Source organism: Anguilla anguilla, chromosome 5 (genome assembly GCF_013347855.1).
Source record: "Anguilla anguilla isolate fAngAng1 chromosome 5, fAngAng1.pri, whole genome shotgun sequence".
NCBI classification, from domain to species: Eukaryota; Metazoa; Chordata; class Actinopteri; order Anguilliformes; family Anguillidae; genus Anguilla; species Anguilla anguilla.
In genome coordinates this window covers 28,494,005-28,515,209 of record NC_049205.1, presented here as the reverse complement: position 1 = coordinate 28,515,209, position 21,205 = coordinate 28,494,005, and the positions used below count along the sequence as shown (strand labels likewise).

Below are 21,205 nucleotides of genomic sequence, written 5' to 3'. Positions count from 1 at the left end.
GTATGTCATTTTAGTGCCACGGTCTAACTGACAGCCTCCAGCTGTTAAAGGAACAAACAAAACCCAGCCATTCTAGAGGTTCCCACATCCAGCCTTGGCACCACACATTTCAAACTACAGCCTTTTCATTTTTCTGGATATAAGATGTTTCCTTATGAGCATAAGGATGATTTAATTGAAACTGGTTTGTGTAGTAGATTGTCAAAAAAAAAAAAAAATGAGACAAGTGTTATCAACGATCGTTACAGAAACAGAGAACATTGTGTATTTCCTGAGTTTGAGGTAGACATACTCGTATGAAAAGGATCTTCTCTCCAACGCGGTAGCGGCCTTGGGACTGCCTCTCCACACAGAATTTGTTGGGACACTTGCAGGGAGGATCTTCAGCAATGTGCTTCACCTAAAATGTAGCACATTTTTAAGGACCCACATTCATTCACAAAATATGTTACATTACATTAAAGGCATTTAGCAGACGCACAGTATCCAAAGCGACACAACATTTTCACATAGCATGTACATTGCATCCATGGATATATACTGAAGCAATGCAGGTTAAGTGCCTTGCTCAAGGGTACATCAGCAGTGTCCTACCTGGGAATCAAACATGTGATCTTTATGTTCCAAGACCAACTCCTTACCCATTATACTACACTGCCTGTAAGAGCAGGAGTACTGCGCTAGGATCAGATTTTCCCTGTCCATATCTTAACCTAATCCATTATGAGCAAAAAGCATAAACTAATCCTGGATTGGTAAACCTACTCTGCTACAGGCCCAGAGTTGGTTTACCAATCTAGCCTCAAGTTTGCAAGTATCTCAATGAGCTGCTTTGCAAATTAAAGGACAAGCAATCAAACATGCATGCACACACTATTTGGGAAGTCCTGAAATCACCAAAACAAACTTTCCAGCATGTTGAGAATAAAATCTTGAAATAATCCAAGCCAATGATACCAGGATTAATGTGTTTATAGTGAGGCCCTAAAAGGTATTCACTGACTGCAGAACTTTGGAGTACTGTAGAGAAACAGATTTAAACCCACCATTCTCTTATATTAACAAAAGAAAAATGTATGATGACGGTCAGTATTCGAATGGCTATGCTTTTGGTCATCTATAATTTAAAAACAAAAAACATTCTTTCATATTTATTTTAATTTGGGCCTGGATGAATTCACACATTCAGGTTTCCTTCTGCTGGCCTACCAAAAATGTTTCAAAGGAAAATAATAAATTTTGTCTTTGCACTACTTTTTCAGAATACCATATGGGGACAGGGTATACTTACAGCATCATCCAAGAGCTTTCCAATACTCTTCTTGCTAGATGTTTTGGTGGGTAAGGGGGACAGAGGTGAGGATGGGGGCTCAGGCGTTTTCTCTTCCTGCTCAATCTCCTTCTCCAGCTTGATCAGTCCTGGCGGCTCCACTTTGTGTCTGAAGGACATTGAGGAGGAACAATAAAAATGGCTTTTGGTTTAAACAAATAGATATATCCTCCATTTGACCTGGCCTTCATGTAAAATAATATTCTCAATCCCCTTTAAATTGGGCCATATGAACAAGAGTTCCTTTAACTGCAAATAAAAAAATTATTTATTTTCATTAATAGTTTACGCACAGTTAAGGCTGGGTACTGGTGCTCAGAACCCTTAGGTGCTTCTGTTAAAGGTACTTAATGGTACCTATCGAGTACCTATTTACAGTTTCAATCAGAAATGAGCGTCACTCATGAAATGTGCAAAGCAAGTTCGGTCAGGAAACTCTTGCTGCAGCCGACCACTGGTTGGCCTCAGCAACTACTATGTTCTCATATTCAACCAATCATGCATCACTACATGTTTTTATACTCAAGCAATCACATTCACCCATCACTAATGGAGCACCTTTTTTAAACCAACAGTCAGACCTCTCCAGTACTGCTGTTTGCATGCTTGCTGCTGCTTACAGAATTGCTCTCACTCTTCACTACACAGGCTTCTGCCTGTTGTTTGGGTCTACTTCTAGGTATTGGGCGGGGTGTTGATATTATCCTGTTAGTAGGGTAGACGTATCGTGCCCCTGTTTGATAGGTTAGTGCACTGGTGCATCCACAGAAGTATCTAAAGCAGATACATTTAGCACCAAACCAAAATAATTACATTGCATATTCATCATATATTTATTGCAAATGTCTGAGTTATCCTGACTGAACTAAAAGTCCAATCTCTCTCTCTCTCTCTGTCTCTTTCTCTCTCATACACACACACATGCAAACACAGACACATAAAAATAATGTAGGTTCATGCCAAGTGAAATGGCAAGGCCAATAAGCTTTGATGAAGAATACCTGTTATATTCCCTGAAATACAGCGAAATTGTGTTGGATGGGGATGACTCAAAACAACAAACATACAAACAACTATAAACATATTCAGACTTCCCTCTCAACTCTCATATTTATCTGCATCCCCAAAGCAACCCCAAAAAAACCACTGGTGTTTCTCTATCCTATGAATCTATCTTGCCTGCTTTATTTCTGCACCCTATGAATCTATCTTGCCTGCTTTATGTTCTCTGTGTTTACAAATTTAGGAAAAGGTCAATTTGTGTGATTAATGTCTCTGGAAACTGTGAATAACACACCGCATAACAAAGAATGTATTAAATAGCAAATAAACATTCAAAGGTTTAGATTCATTTTTGAGGATTAATGAGCATGAAGCAAAATACAAGAGAATCAAAAATTATGCATGTATAGGGTGACAACCTCTAATCACTCATGGAATTAAATGAAAACAGGAGATTAACCCATTCTATATAACACCATTTTATAACACCCTTTTTAAACACAAGCCTGAAAATGACATACCCAAAATAAAAAAGATCAAAAGATGTTTGTGGTTGGCCACATAAGAACTTATGCATTCTGCGAAATACCCTTTCTGGAGTTTCATACATTCAATTAGGAAATTCTTGTTATTTGACACTTTGATGTGACAAAAAGTTTGAATGACCACATTGTCTTCAGATGGTAACATTAAAAAACACAGGGCCAGGTTCCTTGAAATAGCCTCGGAAACATTGGGTAGCATTACTTTGGAATACAGCTTGTTTCTTTGCGTGAGATAAAATAGCCAATATTTTTTCTTGTAACTTGGCCTAATTTTGATATCACTACTTTTAATGACAGGCCTATTTTTCAAGTTTGCATTAATGACTTATTGACAGTGCTTTATATGTGTAACTTAGCATTTTTGTTTTGTTTTGTTTTTCTTCAGATATAATTTATTTTTGGAATGTGTTTTTTATGAGTAAGTGATAATAGCAATGCATATACTGTAAATGTAGGCTATGAGAGAGACATGGATACACATAAATAATTGCAAACACACATAGGCTACATTCTAGCTGAAAGAAACACAAAGGCATGGATTCAGTCACATTTCCTTTAGCATGAATTGAAGTGTTTGTCATATTTTTATTGTTATTGTTTACATGACAGACCTACCTATTGTATGATTTCCGCTAGGCTATGCGAAAAACGCTGATGGAATTGCGGAATCCAGTCATAAAAATGGAATTAATGGTAAAATGGAAAATCTCATGGAATGTAACATGTTTCTGATTAAATTAATCAAAAGACATTATAAATTATTGTAAACAGTATAACAGCACTCCCTCTCGTGTGATATTGCTTAAATAAAATGACGAAGAGAAACATTTCCCCGTTTTAGGGAGATGTGTGTGTGGCGGGGTTTTGTACGTGCGCGCGACTGCATTCAACACATCAACGAACCTAGAAAAATAACTCCTCACAGACAAGCGTGAGGCACTCAATGGAGGAATATTTCTGACAAAATTATGCTCACATTTCATGATGTATTTAATTATTTTTGCTCACATTTCATGATGTATTTATTTATTTATTTATTTAATTTTGTCCGAAATATTCCTCCATACCACTCACTGTAGTAGAACTACATCCGAAATAATAGCATTATGTCAGATATGAAAACGAAAGCTTTCTTTATATCGAAAAACAGTTGACGTACATTTTGTACTTACAAACAGTAAACAAGCGCTAGGATATTCACTTGTCATTTACGTCTCAGTCACATATAAAATCACAAAATAACGGTCGCCTTTTCTTCCTACTTTCCAGCCGCAAGGCATTCTGGTACTTGTAGTTTTTTAACCATTCGGTAGCCAATACAACAGAAAAGTGCATCTAGAATCAATATCAATCAAACGTAATACAAATTAAATGTATTTCTTTTTAACTCTTTCTTTTAACTGTAAATAATACAGATATATGTTTAACAGCTTTCAATGAATTACAATAAATTAACCATGTAACCTATTAAGTTACAACACTCACTGAGCTGAACACAAAGAGGCTGACAATCATGTATTTCAATGGAGAGGTCTCTAATAGATGGAAAACTCAGACACAGATAGCTCTGTTCATTAAGCAGTTCTTTAAGTTTTGTTCGTTGCTACAACAGATTTTTTTTTTCCAGATGTTTTCATTGCGAAACTCTTTTGTGCATTTTTATTTGACCAAAATTAGCAATGTTTTGTTTTAGATTAAGCTAATTTGTGCATTGTTGTGTTCATTGTTATATATTTATTGTCATATTTTCAGTTGATTAAGGATAATAAATTGTTATTAAATTGTTTTTGATGATAAAATGGGATTAAACCATAAAACACAGAATCCAGAAAAATTTAAATGGTAAACATGGAATTTTGGAAAAAATTAAACGGTATTTAGAAAAAAATAAAATGGATTTCATAGGGCCCTAATATTGTTTGTATGTATAGAGGATCAATAGGGTCAGCTAACATTCATTTAGAAATGTGGCGTTGTAGGCTAGCTATAGTAGCCTAGTTATGTATGCGTAAGTTCATATAACATTAATTAACAATAGAAATGGCAGAGCAGTGAATTTGACTGTTCTCACTTTAAGGAAATTGCTATGCCTGCCATGAAGAAGTCATTATCTTGCACCGGTTTCCATGCTGGTAACGTTACCTACAGGACCAAATTGCAATGCGGATTTTGGTGCTTAATTTCAGAGCCGTCTGTACTAATGTTAAACACGAGTCTGTTGACTCGTTAAACTCGGTCAAAATGGCAAAAGTGTGGGTGTATTTTTTTTGGATTATAAATGTAAATGAGTATACTACAAAGGTTATACAGAAGTTAAAACTTTTTAGGCAATTAACAGCTAGCAAGCAAGCCAATGTAATGGCTAGAAATTCTTTGGGATGAGGTGGAACCTCACATTCCACCTCATCCCAAAGGTAAATGGACTGTATTTATATAGTGCTTTCATCCAAAGCGCTTTACAATTGATGCCTCGCATTCACCAGAGCAATTAGGGGTTAGGTGTCTTGCTCAGGGACACTTCGACATGCCCAAAGCAGGGGATCGAACCGGCAACTCTCCGACAGCCAAACAAGCGCTCTTACCTCCTGAGCTATGTTGCCCCCTTAGTTGCCCTATTGGATTGAGATCAGGGGACCGTGCAGGCCATTGGAGTAAACTGATGTCACTGTTTACTGGAACCAGTTTGAGATGATGTGTGTTTTGTGACATGGCACATTGTCCTGCCGAAAATATTCATTTGAAATAAGTAGGCTGTAGTCTATAAAAGGATGTGCATGGTCACCAAAATGCCTAGGTATGACAAATGATGTTAAATTGTATTAACAGGCCTAACATTTGCCAAGAAAACTTTCCCCACACCATTACACCACCACCATCAATGGGCACCATTGACACAAGGCAGGTTCCATCATGCTGTTTATGCCAAATTCTGACCCTACCATCTGCATGTTGCAGCAGAATTTGAGAGGGATTTTCAGGGATACCCTTCTACACACCAACAGTTGTTGAGTATTTGTGGCCTTTCTGTTAGCTTGAATGAGTCTACCCATTCTCCTTTGACCTCTCTCATTAACAAGATGTTTTAGCCCACAGAACTACTGCTCAATGGATGTTTTTTGTTCATCGCTGGTGACTATTTTCTCTTCTCAAGTCTTTTTTTTAAACATTGCACTACATTAATCATCTGAGTTAATTATCACTAATTACTACAAGCGAAGTAAATGTATGCTGACACTTTATTGGTTACTGTTCTACACAACATTACAGTCCTTTCCTAATTGGTCATTGACAGCACAATTGTGTTGTCTTCTCTAGCAGTTTCTCAGATTAGATTGTGCAGTGACACTAGGAGGATAATGGTTGAAACACTGGTCACATGCCTCTCAATCACTTGGTCAGCACTTCTGAGCTGTGGACACATCATTAAAAATGAATGAAGTTTTCACTTTTTCCTTTCATCACACACATTGTCTGGGCCAAAGAACAAACAAAACTGAAATAATATTTTAAAAACCCAGAGAGTGACCAATCCCTTCATTAAGAGGTGCATTATGCTATTGTCTAAATGTTTGAAATGCTTAATATTTATTTAATATGTTCTGACAGACAAAATGTATAACTAGATAAAGGGAGACTGAATAACACAAAACACTTTTTAAATGATCATTTTATTTATTTAATGAAAAACGTTATCAAACACCCCTTTCACCAATGTGAAAAAAGTAACTTCCCTCTTAAACTTAATAACTGGTTGCACCACCTTCAGCAAAAATAACTGCAAACAAACACTTTCTTTAATTTGATATTAGTCTATCACATTATTGTGGAGGAATTTTAGGCCACTCTTTTTGGAGAACGGCTTTACGGCTTTAATTCAGACAAATTGGTACTAGGTTTTTGAGCATGAACTATTCATTTTAGATCCTGCCACAATTTCTATTGGGTTCAAGTCAGGACTTGGCCACTCCAAAACTTTAATTTTGTTTCTTTTCAGCCATTCAGCTGTAGATTTCCTTTTGTGTTTTGGATCATTGTCTTGCAGCATAACTCAACTACGCTTCAGCTTCAGCTCAAGGACAGATGACCGGACATTCTCCTAATTGGTACAAAGCAGAATTCAGGGTTCCTTCATTAATGACAGGTCGTCCAGGTCCTGAGGTAGCAAAGTATCCCCACATCATCACACTATCACCAACATATTTGACTGTTGGTATGATGTTCTTACAGTTAAATGCTGAATTTGCTTAACGCCAGATATAATAGGACCCATCTCATTCAAAAAGTTCCACTTTTTACACATCTGTCCAAAAAACATTATCTCAAAAAGCCTGGGGATAATCTCTCTCCCTTAGGTTTGCTGGAGTCCCAGAGCCAGACTGATATATTTCAACAACTTTTTTTCTAATTTCTCCTGGAATTTCCTTTGATCATGGCATAATGTGCTTGTAGAAACTTTGTGGTGACTACTTCACTCTGATGGTAAGGTTCCATATGAGTGAGGTTTAGATTCAACAGGGCTGGCTGCAATCAAACCTGGCTGGGTTCAATCAGCTGAACTAATTATCAATTAAATTTGGTAAATTGGTTGATTGGGTAAATAAGGGAGCAATTACTTTTTCACATGGGTGATATGGGTGTTTGATACCTTTTTCATTAAATGAAGTAGTAATGGTGTGTTTACTCAGTTTCCCTTTTTCTAATATTACATTTTGTCCAAAGATCTGATACCATTCAGTGTGACAAACATGCAATAACAGAGGAAATCAGGAAGGGGGCAAATACTTTTTCCTGGCACTGTAAAAGTGGGCTGCTTCCCCAGCAGTATATTTTTATTTTTCTCATGATCACACGTAAAACCATCCTTTTCACGGTGGACTGTTAAGACCATTAAAATATCATTGCTTCTGTAAATTCCAGCCACATATTTCACTGATCTAGCCTGATCCAGCCCCATAACACCAACCCACAGCAAATATTAAAAACAATAAGGATAAAAATAGCAACCTATTAAATTTAGTGTTTTGCCATCATTGAGAGCTTATAACAGTATCAACGGGAATTAGATAAAATATTTATTATTAGTAATGGGTAAAGGCCAAGTATAACCATTTAGCAGATATTCTGTTACTAGTAAACATACAGAACAATGCGTTATCTACACATCATCAATACTGCTGAAAAAACCAGATACATTTGCTTAAATATTTATGAGCTCATTCCACATATGAATATACATGAAATAGACTATGACTGCATAATATTCAGGGCATGCAGGGACAGAGCACCTGCAGACATAACTCACTGACCATGTATAAACTGTAGAAGCCACACAAATAAAAGTGAACATCTATTTCTCAGAATATGTAAGTCAGAGTCAATACCTTCAATTGTAACAGAGGTTGTGTTCATTTCCTTTCTATTTTGAGTTGTATGCATAGGAGGATCTCACAGACTGTAGGCTGTCAGAAGCTACATTCTCTGACAATAATTCAGTTACACAACTCTCATCTACACTGGCTCACCACTACTGGACCTAACATATGCTGAAATCCGGCATTTAAATATTTTTAACATTTTCCCAAGGCAACTACATGTACATTTTATGTACTGTTGAGTATATAACTTGGACAGTGTTTCATGTGACTGATGTGAGTATCACGTAGTATTTGGCTTCTTATTTTTTCCACACACATCTTGTGAACTATCTCAACCCCTCCCATAACCCACCAGTGGGTCCAGATCTACAGTTTGGGAACCACAGCTCTAGACCACTGACATGAGATCTGCTGTAAATTGGAAGTAATGACATCACCTGGACGCAATCCTCCCCAGTTCCAGGAGACAGAGACACACTTCCCGTGGCTGTTTATGCAGAACTGTCGACAGGACAGACAAAACACTGTTAGAACCCCCCAGGACACCCAGAAACATTATTCATAGGCTATTTCTCCAAAATTGCAGCAATGTTATCCCACGTTATTCAACACCAAACATTATACAACACCAAAGCAGCATTGAAACAGTACATTAGCTAAGGCTCACTAAGTGTATAGCTTTGAAACCTTTCGGGAAAATGTACGAAAATCATCTAATGAATGTCAGGACATGCAAAGAAAGCTTAAAAATGGACCAAATTAATTTCTGACATCCACATACATTAGGTGATGTGACATAGGAAACACAAGACTGCTCAGACAAGATGTGGCAAAAAAGGCAAAAAATATATATATATACAGTATATGAGATAAAAGATTTATAGTTTAACAGTTGTCAGGTTCCTGTGTCTTAATTCTCTTCACAGTGCTGTATTAGAGGTTGAAAACAACTCCCCTTTGGAAGGTAGGCTTTCTCAAAGTTATGGGCAATAAAAATGAGTAGGATATGTCAGTCATAAATTATCTGGCACAGGTACGTCAAAAATTAATATCTCTAGGGCCTTATTCACAAAACATTTTATCTTACCACTAAGAGTTCTCCTAACTGGCACTAAAAGTTCCTATCTAAGAGTTTCCTCTTAAACCTTACTTCACAAAGCTGCTGAGACCAACTTTTACTAATGAATGGGAAGAACTATTAAGCTAAGAAAGGACACCGTTGGCCTCATAAAAATAGTGAATTTATCATTAAAAAATGTAGTGGGAGGTACAAATTATGTTGTCATATTCAGATAAAGATTTTTAAATAAAAATATAGGCTAAGTGTCGCTGATTTAACATGAAACCAAAAATAATATACTGACTAGTCAAGTATATAGTTGGCTAATTGTCAGCTTCTTACATGTCTGGCAGCTCATAAAATAATTAGTGAATATGCATTTAAACAGAATTTAACTTATTAGGCTAAAATAACCATGGCTAATAGCAACAAGTGTGATAATACAGTGCCCTGCAAATGAAAGCAAAAACCACTGGTATACTATTTTTTTGTTGGTGCAGGAAAGGGCAGGGATTGTAGAATTCAAGTGGAAAACATTTGCCATAGGTAATAGGACATGAAGCTACTGTAGCTGCCATCAAAAACCACCTGTGTGTTGATGCTATGAAAGTTTTTTTTTTTTTTTTTTTTTTTTTTTTTTACAAACACATCTTCATATTTTGATGGTGTAATAATGGAAATGTGTCCCATCTATAGCACCAACTACAGCAGTTCACCTATGACGTAGTTTTTTTATAGTTGGATAACATCAACAAACTGTAAGAACTGTCAGACAATGTGGGGTCTGCAGACAGCATTCATTGTTTGGCAAAGTACAATTGTCAAAACCTTGATCTTTAGTGTTATTAAATTGTTTTTGCTGGTGACATGACTGCATCCCTGCCTAGCTCTACTGTAACGATAATACACTCGCATTTGATGTTGTTATTTGGTTAGCATGCAAAATCAGTAGCCTGTTTCCCTCCTAGGCTTGCCTTTATGAATTGTTTATCGTGTGTTATCTATCTGTAAATTAGATATTCAATGTTTTATATGTTATTTAAGATTGTATTTATGGAAAATAAACGAATTAACATGACACTACTTGATTTAAAATAAACGCATGCTTTTATAATGAAAAAATAATAAACAGCCATTTTCTATAAATTGCATATTTCCATTTTTTCAAACTTAACTTATAAATATAGAAACCACATTTAACATGGTACTTCTTAACCAAAATAGCTGGTAATTTACAGAAGCTTTTTTGATATAGTTTGTCATTTCTATTTTATGGGGCATTATAGAAAAAAAATCAGATAGCTGGCAGGACTGTTTGTGATTTGGTCTTAGTGACGTATGAGACCTCTTTACAACCTTAAGTTTGCATATTTAGGAGCTGGTTTTAGCAGTAAACAGCTCTGCAAATTACTTTTAGACCAAAAAATTATTAGGACTAAATTTAATACACATTATTTGTAGGGGTCTCTCCTAAATTGTCAAGTTAGGAGCTACTTTCAGCCTAAAGATGAATATGGTCCCTGGTTCTGAATTACAGAATTGGGGTTTGAATGTAACTTAATCCTTTGCATAATTTTTTGCCAACAGATATGGCAGCAAATGGAATCTTAATTAAAAATCCAAGATGCCAGCATTTCATTGTTATATAGTGAAAATATTCTTCCTCATTTGTTGATTGTAGTTCCCTGCACTGAAACCATTCTTGAAGCACAATTCCCTTTTTTGCCCTTTTTTTGAGAATGATCCACAGAATGATCAGGCAAATTTTATAATACTGCACGCAAGCTGCAAGTATAGTTTAGACTCAAGTGGTTAGATACAGTAAGGTCAATCCCCTTGTGTACAATAACTTGAATTTTAATATCTATGATAGCATTTCACATTAAACGTGAGGTATAATAATCTATCTTTGCTTGTGAATTAAAGTAGCTTTAGTTCAGTTTAATATCAAATTCACTATAAGAACCCTACCATTTTAGTAAAATTTTATATACTGTACAAATTAAATAAATGTATTCTGCTCAGAGAGAAGGGCAACAGCGTATAAAAACTGATTTTTGTACTGGATTTTTTAATTAACCAGTGCTTTTAATGTTTTGCTTTTATCAGACACCAGCCAATAACTGCTTTAACGTCTATGGGCATGGACTAAACAGGAAAATGAGCTTGGTGAAATGTTGCAGCTTTACACAGGCATGGGGAGGCAACACCACAATTTACAATTTCTATGACAATGAGAAGGAAGCAGTGAAGGTCAATGAAAAACAGTCAGCCATAAACAGGACCTTTTTTCAGGTTTCAACAACTATATTGTACGTAATGGCCAGGGCATATTAATCATTATATTCAGAGGTTATATTAATAACCTCTACTGCTAATTTTTTTTTCCTTTATGGGGGGATGGGGGGCTTTAACTGGACAGTACATAGAATACTCCCTAGTAATAGATCCTATCCAGGGCCGGCTGTAAAGAATGGTAATGGCGAACCAAGCAGAGAAGTGAGGGGGTCCATCTCTTGTCTTACGTTTCTCTCTCCAAAACCACACCAGGTGCACCTGCTTCTGCACAATGCTTTTAAAACATGGCTCATAAACAAACTTGACAGGGGAGAAGACAGGAAAGAGAGAAAGACAAAAAGAGAGAAAAATGGCATGTTACCTTCCTGTCATTTTCCACTCGAAAATGTCTTTCCAACCCTAGCAATTCCAGGTGGTACAAAAGCTCAGTTGAGCCTACAGACGCACATCAGTTTATGGCACAGAACAAACAGAGGAATGCCAGCTGGCCAGGGTTAAAGGAGGTACCAAATCACCACCAACGGTCTGAACTCCAGGAGAGTTCTCTAATCCTCTATGAACGCCATTCACATAAATCATGTTTGAAAAAGAGACACTCCGTGAGTAGAAAGGCAACCAAGGTGCATTATTGATGACTTATCCAAAAATATTATTCACATACCCCCCCCCACACCCCCCGCCCCCACACACACACACACATGCTCACAGATGATCAGATGATTCAGATACTGTAAAGCCAAATACAAAACAAGGTCTATTGTGTTCCTTCAGTTTGACTGCCAAAAGGGTAATGGTGAGATGTAACATAATCCACAACCAAAGGGCTTTAGTGTTATGTGTGACCAAAGCAGAACAGAAAGAAACTCTCAGTAAATTCAGTGGGAAAGGGCACAGTCCCACTCAAATGTCCTACTTTCTCACAACCTTATTCCCTCCTCTCACCTCATCTCTCAGAACTCATACTCATATAGCATTTCAGAGCAGGAATGCTACTGAACGATCAGGTCTGCCCTGCCCATAACCTTACCTTATCTATTACAAGCTTAAAGGTAAAACTGACCCTAGATCAGCACTGCTACTCAAAGGTGCTTAATGAAAGCAGGCCCTGGCATGTCCAGGACAAGCACATGGTAAGACAAAGTAAAAGTAAATCTGGCTGAAATGAGATTAGAGCTAAACAGAGGTACTGACACAGTGATCCTATGGCCCTTGTGACCAAACTCATATAAATTACTTGCTGTTTTGACACAATCTACAGACTTACAGAGTAGGAGTCTTAGTATCATTACAGTTCTTACTGCTGGAGGCAGAGTCTGGGGGGGGGGGGCGGGTATACCGAAGGGTGCTGATTCCTCACAGAGCACAAACAGACCATTCAAGCTGATAAAAGGGACACTTTTGCGCCTGGTTCTCTGCCCAAACCTGATGTAACAATCTGTGCCTTTCTCCCAGGAAAGGGTGATAACAGTGTAGTGAGAGAGCATCGGAAAAGAGATTATTTGATTCTTTATGAGGCAGTGAAACTGAAACCCTGTCTTTTTGGGAACTGTGGTCATGCTGTGTCAAATCCAGCTTTTCCCCAAGGTCCTTCCCCGGTTTCCATCCCCACTGCGCCTGTGCCCAAGACTCATAATGTGCTTGCTTTGATGAGACTATGCGCCAATGGAAACCAAGCGGCTGATGTTGATTTGTATAACCTGACAAACCAACAAACAGCAAGCTCCTCAGCTGTGCAATTGAGGGCTAACCAAACAGGGGCTAAACGGTAACACTGGCGGTATCATTATCTTACACACCAACAAAAATAGAAATAGAAAAAGTGGACCTCGAAAAAGAACATTTCAGTCTTTCTGAGCAACATAGGACGTGAGGTGTACATATTATACAAAGATGCAATATAATGCGAGAAGTAAATGTAAATTGAAAATCACATAGAAGAATTATTATCTTTAACAAGTTATACCTGAAGAAGAAGGCAAGTTTCCCACACAATCATAAAGAGCGTAAAAAGGCAGACCTAAAAAGGGCGCACCTAAAGAGGACCCACAGCCAGTGCATACATTTTTACATCACAACAATATCTTGCTTGCACTGATCTAGTCAGCCATTGGACAGTTTAGGTCACAAATCATATGAGGCTAAGGCCAGACCTAGGCACAGGGACAGATAAGTGCCGACACCTACCCAAATCCTCAGATTCAAAAAGGCATGTTTCTCCCACCCCCACCTCACGGCACCAGGACAGGAAGTTGGCAGTGTTGTCCCGGGCAAAAAAGGAACCAGAAGGGGCGCTTGCCCGACAGGGGATCCTTCGTCTGGGGAGGGGCTGGGGACGAAATCAGCAATCAGGACATTGATGTTCACCAAAATTAACTGAAAGATCATGTACCAACAGCAGCTCCATAACTTGTCAATAAATAAAAGAGTTTCAAGATTCAACAGCATCAGATTTAAACAGAATATTAACCTGCATAAATCAGATCTTGTACTTTTCAGCTTTTACCATTACCTTCTAAAATCCATCGCACAAACTTTCACTCTTGTGAGCCACCCCTTCCAAATTCATGCCATTACCTTGAACTCCAGATCAGTTTGGAACATTCCTTTTTTGTTGTCATTGGCAGCAAGCTGGGGCTACTTACCATTATTCTCCATTCTGATTCACAGATGCAAACCCACCCACTACATTACTGAACCACTCCACAGTTCTCTGAGCCTGGACAGATTTCTAGCCCATCTGTTAGTCTCTGGTTTCACATACAGATTGGGGGAAAAGAGGCCAATTTGCCTTTCACAGATCGATAATGTTGATGTCAGGGCTGATTGGGTTTCCATGTTGGAGAAACCAGGCGAGTGTCTTCAGCTATGGATGGGGGGGGGGGGGGGGGTTCCAACTCAGTCTTGTCTGACCTGAGATCAAATTACACGATTAGTTCTGCCACCCCCCTCTCTCCCCCAATCTGATCCTGTAGATTTATGTGGCTTTCCGTGGTTTTATACAGGATGTGAGAGTCTGAGCAGAAAGGAAGGTGCAATGACGTTATGCTGGAAAAATCCAGCCTTGTGTCGAGAATTCTCCCTTCTCCAGTGCCTTTTCTGGGCTCCCTCATTTGCCCCATCAGATTAACCCCCAAATCACTGCTGGTGCTGTTATCCAATGGTCAGATCAGCTTGGGTCTGGCTTTCCAAGCACCACATTCTGGCAGTGCTCTCTACTTGTAGATTGCTTTTATAGTCCTAAATTCTACAACCTCATGGGAGGGGCTTCATATAATTTTCATCTTATTTAAATACAATTTTGCACAACACTAGATTTCTCCAAAACATGACTGATTAGTTCTACAAAAACAATTATATCAAAAGAGAAAGAAACACTGGGACTGCGTTTGTTCTACAATGGCAAAGTAAATTCAGGTCAAAGTCACTGTGCAAATGCACTGTGCTATGTATAACACAGTGCCTGTGTCTAATCGAGAGCCCTGTCCATGTGCTGGCTTCCTTTCAGTGATTACCAAAGCACAGGAGTGAAATGCTAACAGATGATGCACAGAAGGGGTTCATCCAAACTATTTCAATGCTACTGTTCCAAATGAAGGCAGGAATTCAGAACAGTGAACAAATCGCAAAAACAAGGCAGGTGTTTTTGTAGAAATGTACCATTTGAAATCCTTGAAGGATTTATTTTATGTTCATACTGGCTGCTTCAAATTGAGATGTGGGGTTTTGATATCCATGTGCTAGTTGCCACCTATAAACCATAACCCTACCGTGGCTCTGAAGTGCAAAACACAAAAACAAAAACAAAAAGGAGTGGTCCTGAAGTGCTGATGCAACATACAAAAACAAGATCATTCATATTGGACAATTCTACACAAAGTTGCCCCCAAAATAGTATTTCCGGGCCGGAAATGGTGGCCATCTTGATTTTTGGTTGGCTAATGGGTTTTTATCAAAAGAACAATCCCTAAGGAGTATTTGTGCCAATTTTGGTACTTCTTTCCACTTGTGAAAGATTTTCTGCAAAATGCAATTAGCTGCTACACTAATAAGGCTCAGATTTGAGTGTGTAGGCCTGAGTAAGGTATAGGCCTGAAATAGGAAATAGATTTGGATAGTACTTTCTGACAAATACATAGGCAAACAGCTAATGACGCATGGAAGGCCTCTGAGCTTCAAAAGAGGCATTTTATTATTTTCTCTTCTGTTAAAATGGTTTGCAACAGCCAGCCTGAAAAATCCCTCTCTCATGATCTAATGAGCTGATGGATCTTTCTCCAGTTTCTATGTGTCTCAGAGCTGCATAGGGCAAATGTATTCATCTCTGCTCTGGCTCTCACATCAATAGGTCTCTCTCTTTGAGGCGTTGCTCTCTGAGTGATGACATCAAGTGCTGCTCCCTTCACATTTGAATCAGGGGTTGCAGCATTAGCAGCTTGCTAATGCATCAGGACATTGATAAATAAATGTCACAGCGCTAACCTAAAAGAGGAAAAGGGTGATTTTATCACTTTTAATGGCAAAGCTAGAACAAAGGCAATATAGAAGGTTTTGAAACTAACTCTTGCACAACAGGTAAAGTGCCCCATAGAGTGTAAGGATGAAACAGATTTTTATCATTATCCAAAGCATCATGCACAGTGTTAATATTCAGACAGGAATTAAGAGCACCTCAGGAAAAGATTCTCCCATGTCAGCATGCACAGAACATACAAATTCATGAATACCATTATTCACATTAATTTAGACCAGTGGTGTCAAACTCGTGCCGTGGAGGGCCGTGTGTATGCAGGTTTTCATTCCAGCCTCAGAACTTGATTATATAATTAGTTAAATTATTTGCTGAATTAGGGATGCAGCTTTGTGCACAATGGTGACCCGACGTCTATGGTGACCCGCATTGTCTAAATAAAAATTTTCTTATATTCTGTGCTTCAATGCAGTTAAACGCATATGGCTGAATGAGTAATTGGACTCAATTAAGGCAGCATTAATTGGTTGGAATGAAAACCTGCATACACACGGCCCTCCATGGCACGAGTTTGACACCACTGATTTAGACTGAACCATCCACTACATATACTGAAAATACAACAAAGAATGCTATTTTCCATGGATTACAAGGTTAAAACTACTCAAATCTATCACATATCCAATGTTCTGCTCTGACAGAATTAACCTATAATTTAGGCTCTATTTTGGTCAAGACAATAAATCTAAATGGACCATAAAGTATATCTTATTAGTTACATTGACAGGACTCTGTCCATCCAGCTTTTTACACCGTACATAAAATGAGCTGTAAGGCATGGTGGTTTCTCCAAATACTGTCTCTACAGCATCTGGAAATTATATCTTATTACAATAAGAAGAACAGCACTCAAAATCAGTGGCATCTTTAAACACATGACATGATAAGCTATGAACAATCAACAGGTTATTTCAATAATATTTGCATAACTCATTGCAACAATAATTTAGACAGACATTATCAGACCCTCCTGATGAGGTATACTAGTGTATAAGGGGTATAAGTGTATAATGACACATCCAAGTACACAAGAGATCAAAGGAACCCAACCCACAACATTTTGAAAGCTTCAACTTGGGATCATCTGACCTCTTGTGTACCTTGGATGTTTCAAACTTATACACTATACTGTACCTCATCAGGGGGGTCTAAATTCTTTACATCATTCTTTAAACACAAGAGAGGAGAAAAAGATTCCTCCCACTGAATTTTTAATGGAGCAAACAGAAACAATATTAACAAAAAAATTATTTTAAATTTCAGCATCAATATTATTTACAAGTGAAAGGAATGGCCATGGGTTGCCCCCTTGAGAACTTGAGTTTATTACATAAATCCACAGGGACATAAGGATGCACAGTGAGTATGTACAACCGGGCCTTACATTTGCAGTGCGTCGACCCACTTAGTCAATTGCATTCACATACTTACATAAGGTATTTTTCTGGCCAAAGTCTTGATTGCCGAAACATGTCCGAGCCAATAAAAAGAGTTGATTGCGAGTGCTGTCGTTCTTATTGTAATATTGTACATTTAATTCAGTAAAGATTTAGCACCCACAAAAATAACATTAGATAATTAAAGTTCAGCACATTTTAACTTTAAAATTAAAACTCCACCTCCAATTTCAGCCCCAACTACACAAAATAATTACTTGTTAGAAGTAACTGACCGTTGGTTTATAAGCAGAGCACAACAGTGGAAGTGGTGGATATATTTCCACCAGTGTCAACCTGGTCTGTCTCATAGTACTACATGATTATGCGCCTGACTGGCTAATTCAATTTACTATATGGGTCAAACCAAAAGCTATAAAATGAGATTCCACTGCTAGTCAATCCTTTTTTTCCTTTGCACATATACAATCAGCTCCCTATTTTCCTGAAGAATATAACATTGGTAGGAACTAAACCAGTTAAATGAACATTTCACTCTATTAAGTTAAGTCTTAATGGGTGTTCCCATGAAGTGTCTTGTGAAAAAATACCAAACCTAACATGAGCACTAGACCTCCACACAGAGGCCCACAGTGAAAAAATTGCTAAATTAAGGCCAAAATTTGAAGCATATGCTACATACCCTTAAAAAACATTTTAAAAATGCATAGAGGACAGTACAATTTTCCACAATTCATGAGTCGTCACATATATTGTTCCAAGTTAGGTAATACATGGCACTGTTGGATGAACCATGGCTGCAGTAACCTGAGGAATCTAGGTTAACCTAAACATATGATGGTCTTGGTTTACTACAACTACAAAAACTTATAGTTGTTGGTCGTATTTGGAAGTTAAAGGTAACAATCATGACAAAAATCAGTAGAAATTCCTGACCATATAACTTGAGAGGCATGTGAAATTATTAGATAAGCAGCATTTACTAATTGTATTACTAATTCCATTATCAAGGGATATACAGTAGTTGCTACCAGCCATTCCTGAGGACAAAGCACCAGAAGAAACAATTTGCAAAAACAGAAAATATATGATGGCATACATCAACTTTTAAAATATGTTAAATTTAAGATTATGGACCACCCCATAAACTTTTGGACCTGTCTCGGGCACCAGTAATTTTAAAATTAATTTTAAATTGGATTCTTTGGTTCTGATTACCAATGAATATACAAATTTGTCACTGCTATGTACACATTACTGAAACTGGAATTTCAGTGATTCCCGTACAATGACTTTATTTGGGTGGCCTGCCCAAATAGTTCTGCTCCCGCCCAAAAAGATTTTTCAGTAATCATTTGCTTATTTCTGCAAGCAACACACTACTTTTTTATTAATTATTTTTTCTTTCAGGTGTCTTTCAGTATGTCAAAGTGACATACACCCGACTGCACAAGCTGCTCCACCATCTCGTAACTCATAGCAGGTGTAAGTCGAGCTGGGCAGCCATACATCAGCGCATGAACACAAACATAACCTGAAGGACAGTTGTGTGCCCATATCTGTGCCAAGTAATGAGATGTTTTTCAAAATTGGTCAATTAGATTTATTTGTAATAGATTCGATTTGTTATAAATCGTGTCTTCAAAAGAAAGTGTCCTCTGCCCTAAGCAAGACTGCAAAATTATCAGCACTATTTGGATTAACGTTAACTAGCATTTAGCAAGCATCAGCATTTACCCAGCTAACGTTAGGTTAGACAGCTAGAATAAGCTAATGAAAATGTTACGTTTTCACTTTTGACAGATATTTAAAAAATCTGTCTTTAAAAAAAGAAGGCTAGAGGAGAAGGAAGGAGAAAATGCACCACAGGTAGGTTACCATAACATTACTGTTATAGTAACAGTAGTAATGTTAACAGTTACTACTTTAATTAAAATTGATGAAAACCATTGTGTTGTCTAGAAATGTGGTCATTTTGGATATCAGATACCAATGGATTTAACCCCTTCACACACATGGCAAATCTGACCAATCCTCGCACATTTAGAGGGTGTTCTACTTAAGACTTTCTAACTTCAGATGTGAGCATCACAGAGACTTGGGAAATAGCTTTACAGTGGTCACTGGTTTCAGTTGACGTGTTTGCCTGTGCGGCGGCAGTTCTGCCGGCCAGAAGGAAATGCGTGCAGGGTTCTGACAGTAGGGGGCAGCAGAGTGTAATTTATCCTCATAAGGACAGCTTCCACCATTCTGCATTGTACTTGACGTCATGCCGCGTTACATTTCGGTGTGATTCGCAATCTTAAAATGAGTATACCTCTGTGATTTTAAAATAACATTAGTATTTGGGAAAAATAAATCCCTAATACCAGCTGATGTTGGGCTGGTATCAGCATAGAAGCCACTTGTTTGTGATAGTTAATACTTGCCTGCTAGCCTACTAATTAAAACTTTTGTCATTTGTTTAGGGGTTTGTGAACGTAAGGGTGTTAAACAAACAAACTCAATAATATAGGCCAAGTCTGACGGGATTACTTTTCATTTTCGGGCAGTTTACTGGAGTTTGGCTTGTATTCACATCCCCACTGCCTGATAATATCCAGGTGTTGATGCGGAATGCGGATGTGCGAATGTGTTTGTCTCTCTTCTGGCAGGCTATTTAGCAACTGAACGATCAAACATCAAACATTATCAGTGGAATAAACTATATTCACACTGTAGGCTACTGTAGGATACAGTGCTACCGAGAATAAATTGACAATACATTTTCCCAAGACTTCTGGACCACAACAACCATTGTTTCAGAAACTGCTGCACATAATTAAATTTCTGATCACAAAAAATGGACCGATGAGGTTTTCCTTGGTTGTTAAATCACCTTGGATTTCTACATTAACTTCAATGAGCAGCCAGCGCTTTTGCCCTGAAGTATGTGCAGTAGAGGCGATTTCCCCGTTACTTCCCAGGCCCCTCCTACCATCTCCACTTCTTATGTACACTCTATGATCTGCACACATCTTTGCCGGTCTCTGTCAAAAATGCCTCCAAAAAAAAACATCAAACAAAACAAATCACGGGAATGAACCGACATTATCTACGCTCGCTTCCTTCATTTCCCCTTCAACCATGAGCAAATGAAACATTATTGTTTAACATTTGAGTATTTAAATAATTCAGTCATTTCAATAATTGTCCATTCCCCTATTCGGTAAACGAGGAAACAGACACTGGCAGGAGATAAACGACTACGGGAAATTTACCTTGAATATATTCTAATTTAAAACAATTCACACAAAACCAAATAGCCAAAGCCTACTATACAGGCCTATCTGGTGTGTGCTTATAATAAATGTGTGTGATAAATGCTGTTTGTTTTCCATTAATCATTTGGTATAGGACTGAATTGTGCATATACAATACTCAAATGACGACTAGCAGCAGTGAACAGAAAGTTATTTACCGTGTTACATTTATGATGCGTTACATTTATACAAACTCTCCCCTATATCCTAAGTGAAACTAACATGGGTGACTTTAGACTGTGCTCAAAATCATCTGACTATTATTAAGTTTCACAGTCTGACCATGACGTTCATTGAACAACCGTTTATAGATGTAAATGTCACTCAAATGCACACAAAAATGTTAAAATAAGAGCAGCGGTAACACT

General features: G+C 37.8%; 1 protein-coding gene across 9 annotated transcripts in view; it reads right to left on the bottom strand.

The window, feature by feature from the left end:
• Window positions 1-21,205, bottom strand: part of LOC118228121 (growth arrest-specific protein 2) — a 90,272-nt gene that overhangs the window by 22,203 nt on the left and 46,864 nt on the right. For 5 of the 9 annotated variants that reach the window (XM_035419422.1, XM_035419423.1, XM_035419428.1 and 2 more), the window contains 4 exons: window positions 13,795-13,936; window positions 8,690-8,753; window positions 1,292-1,439; window positions 293-400 (listed from right to left, as the gene is read on the bottom strand). In XM_035419422.1, the coding sequence (XP_035275313.1) occupies window positions 293-400; window positions 1,292-1,439; window positions 8,690-8,753; window positions 13,795-13,936 (462 nt within the window). Of the gene's footprint in view, window positions 1-292; window positions 401-1,291; window positions 1,440-8,689; window positions 8,754-11,837; window positions 11,911-13,794; window positions 13,937-14,119; window positions 14,175-21,205 lie in introns of those variants that run through there. The other 4 variants (XM_035419425.1, XM_035419424.1, XM_035419426.1 and 1 more) reach the window with 2 other exon arrangements.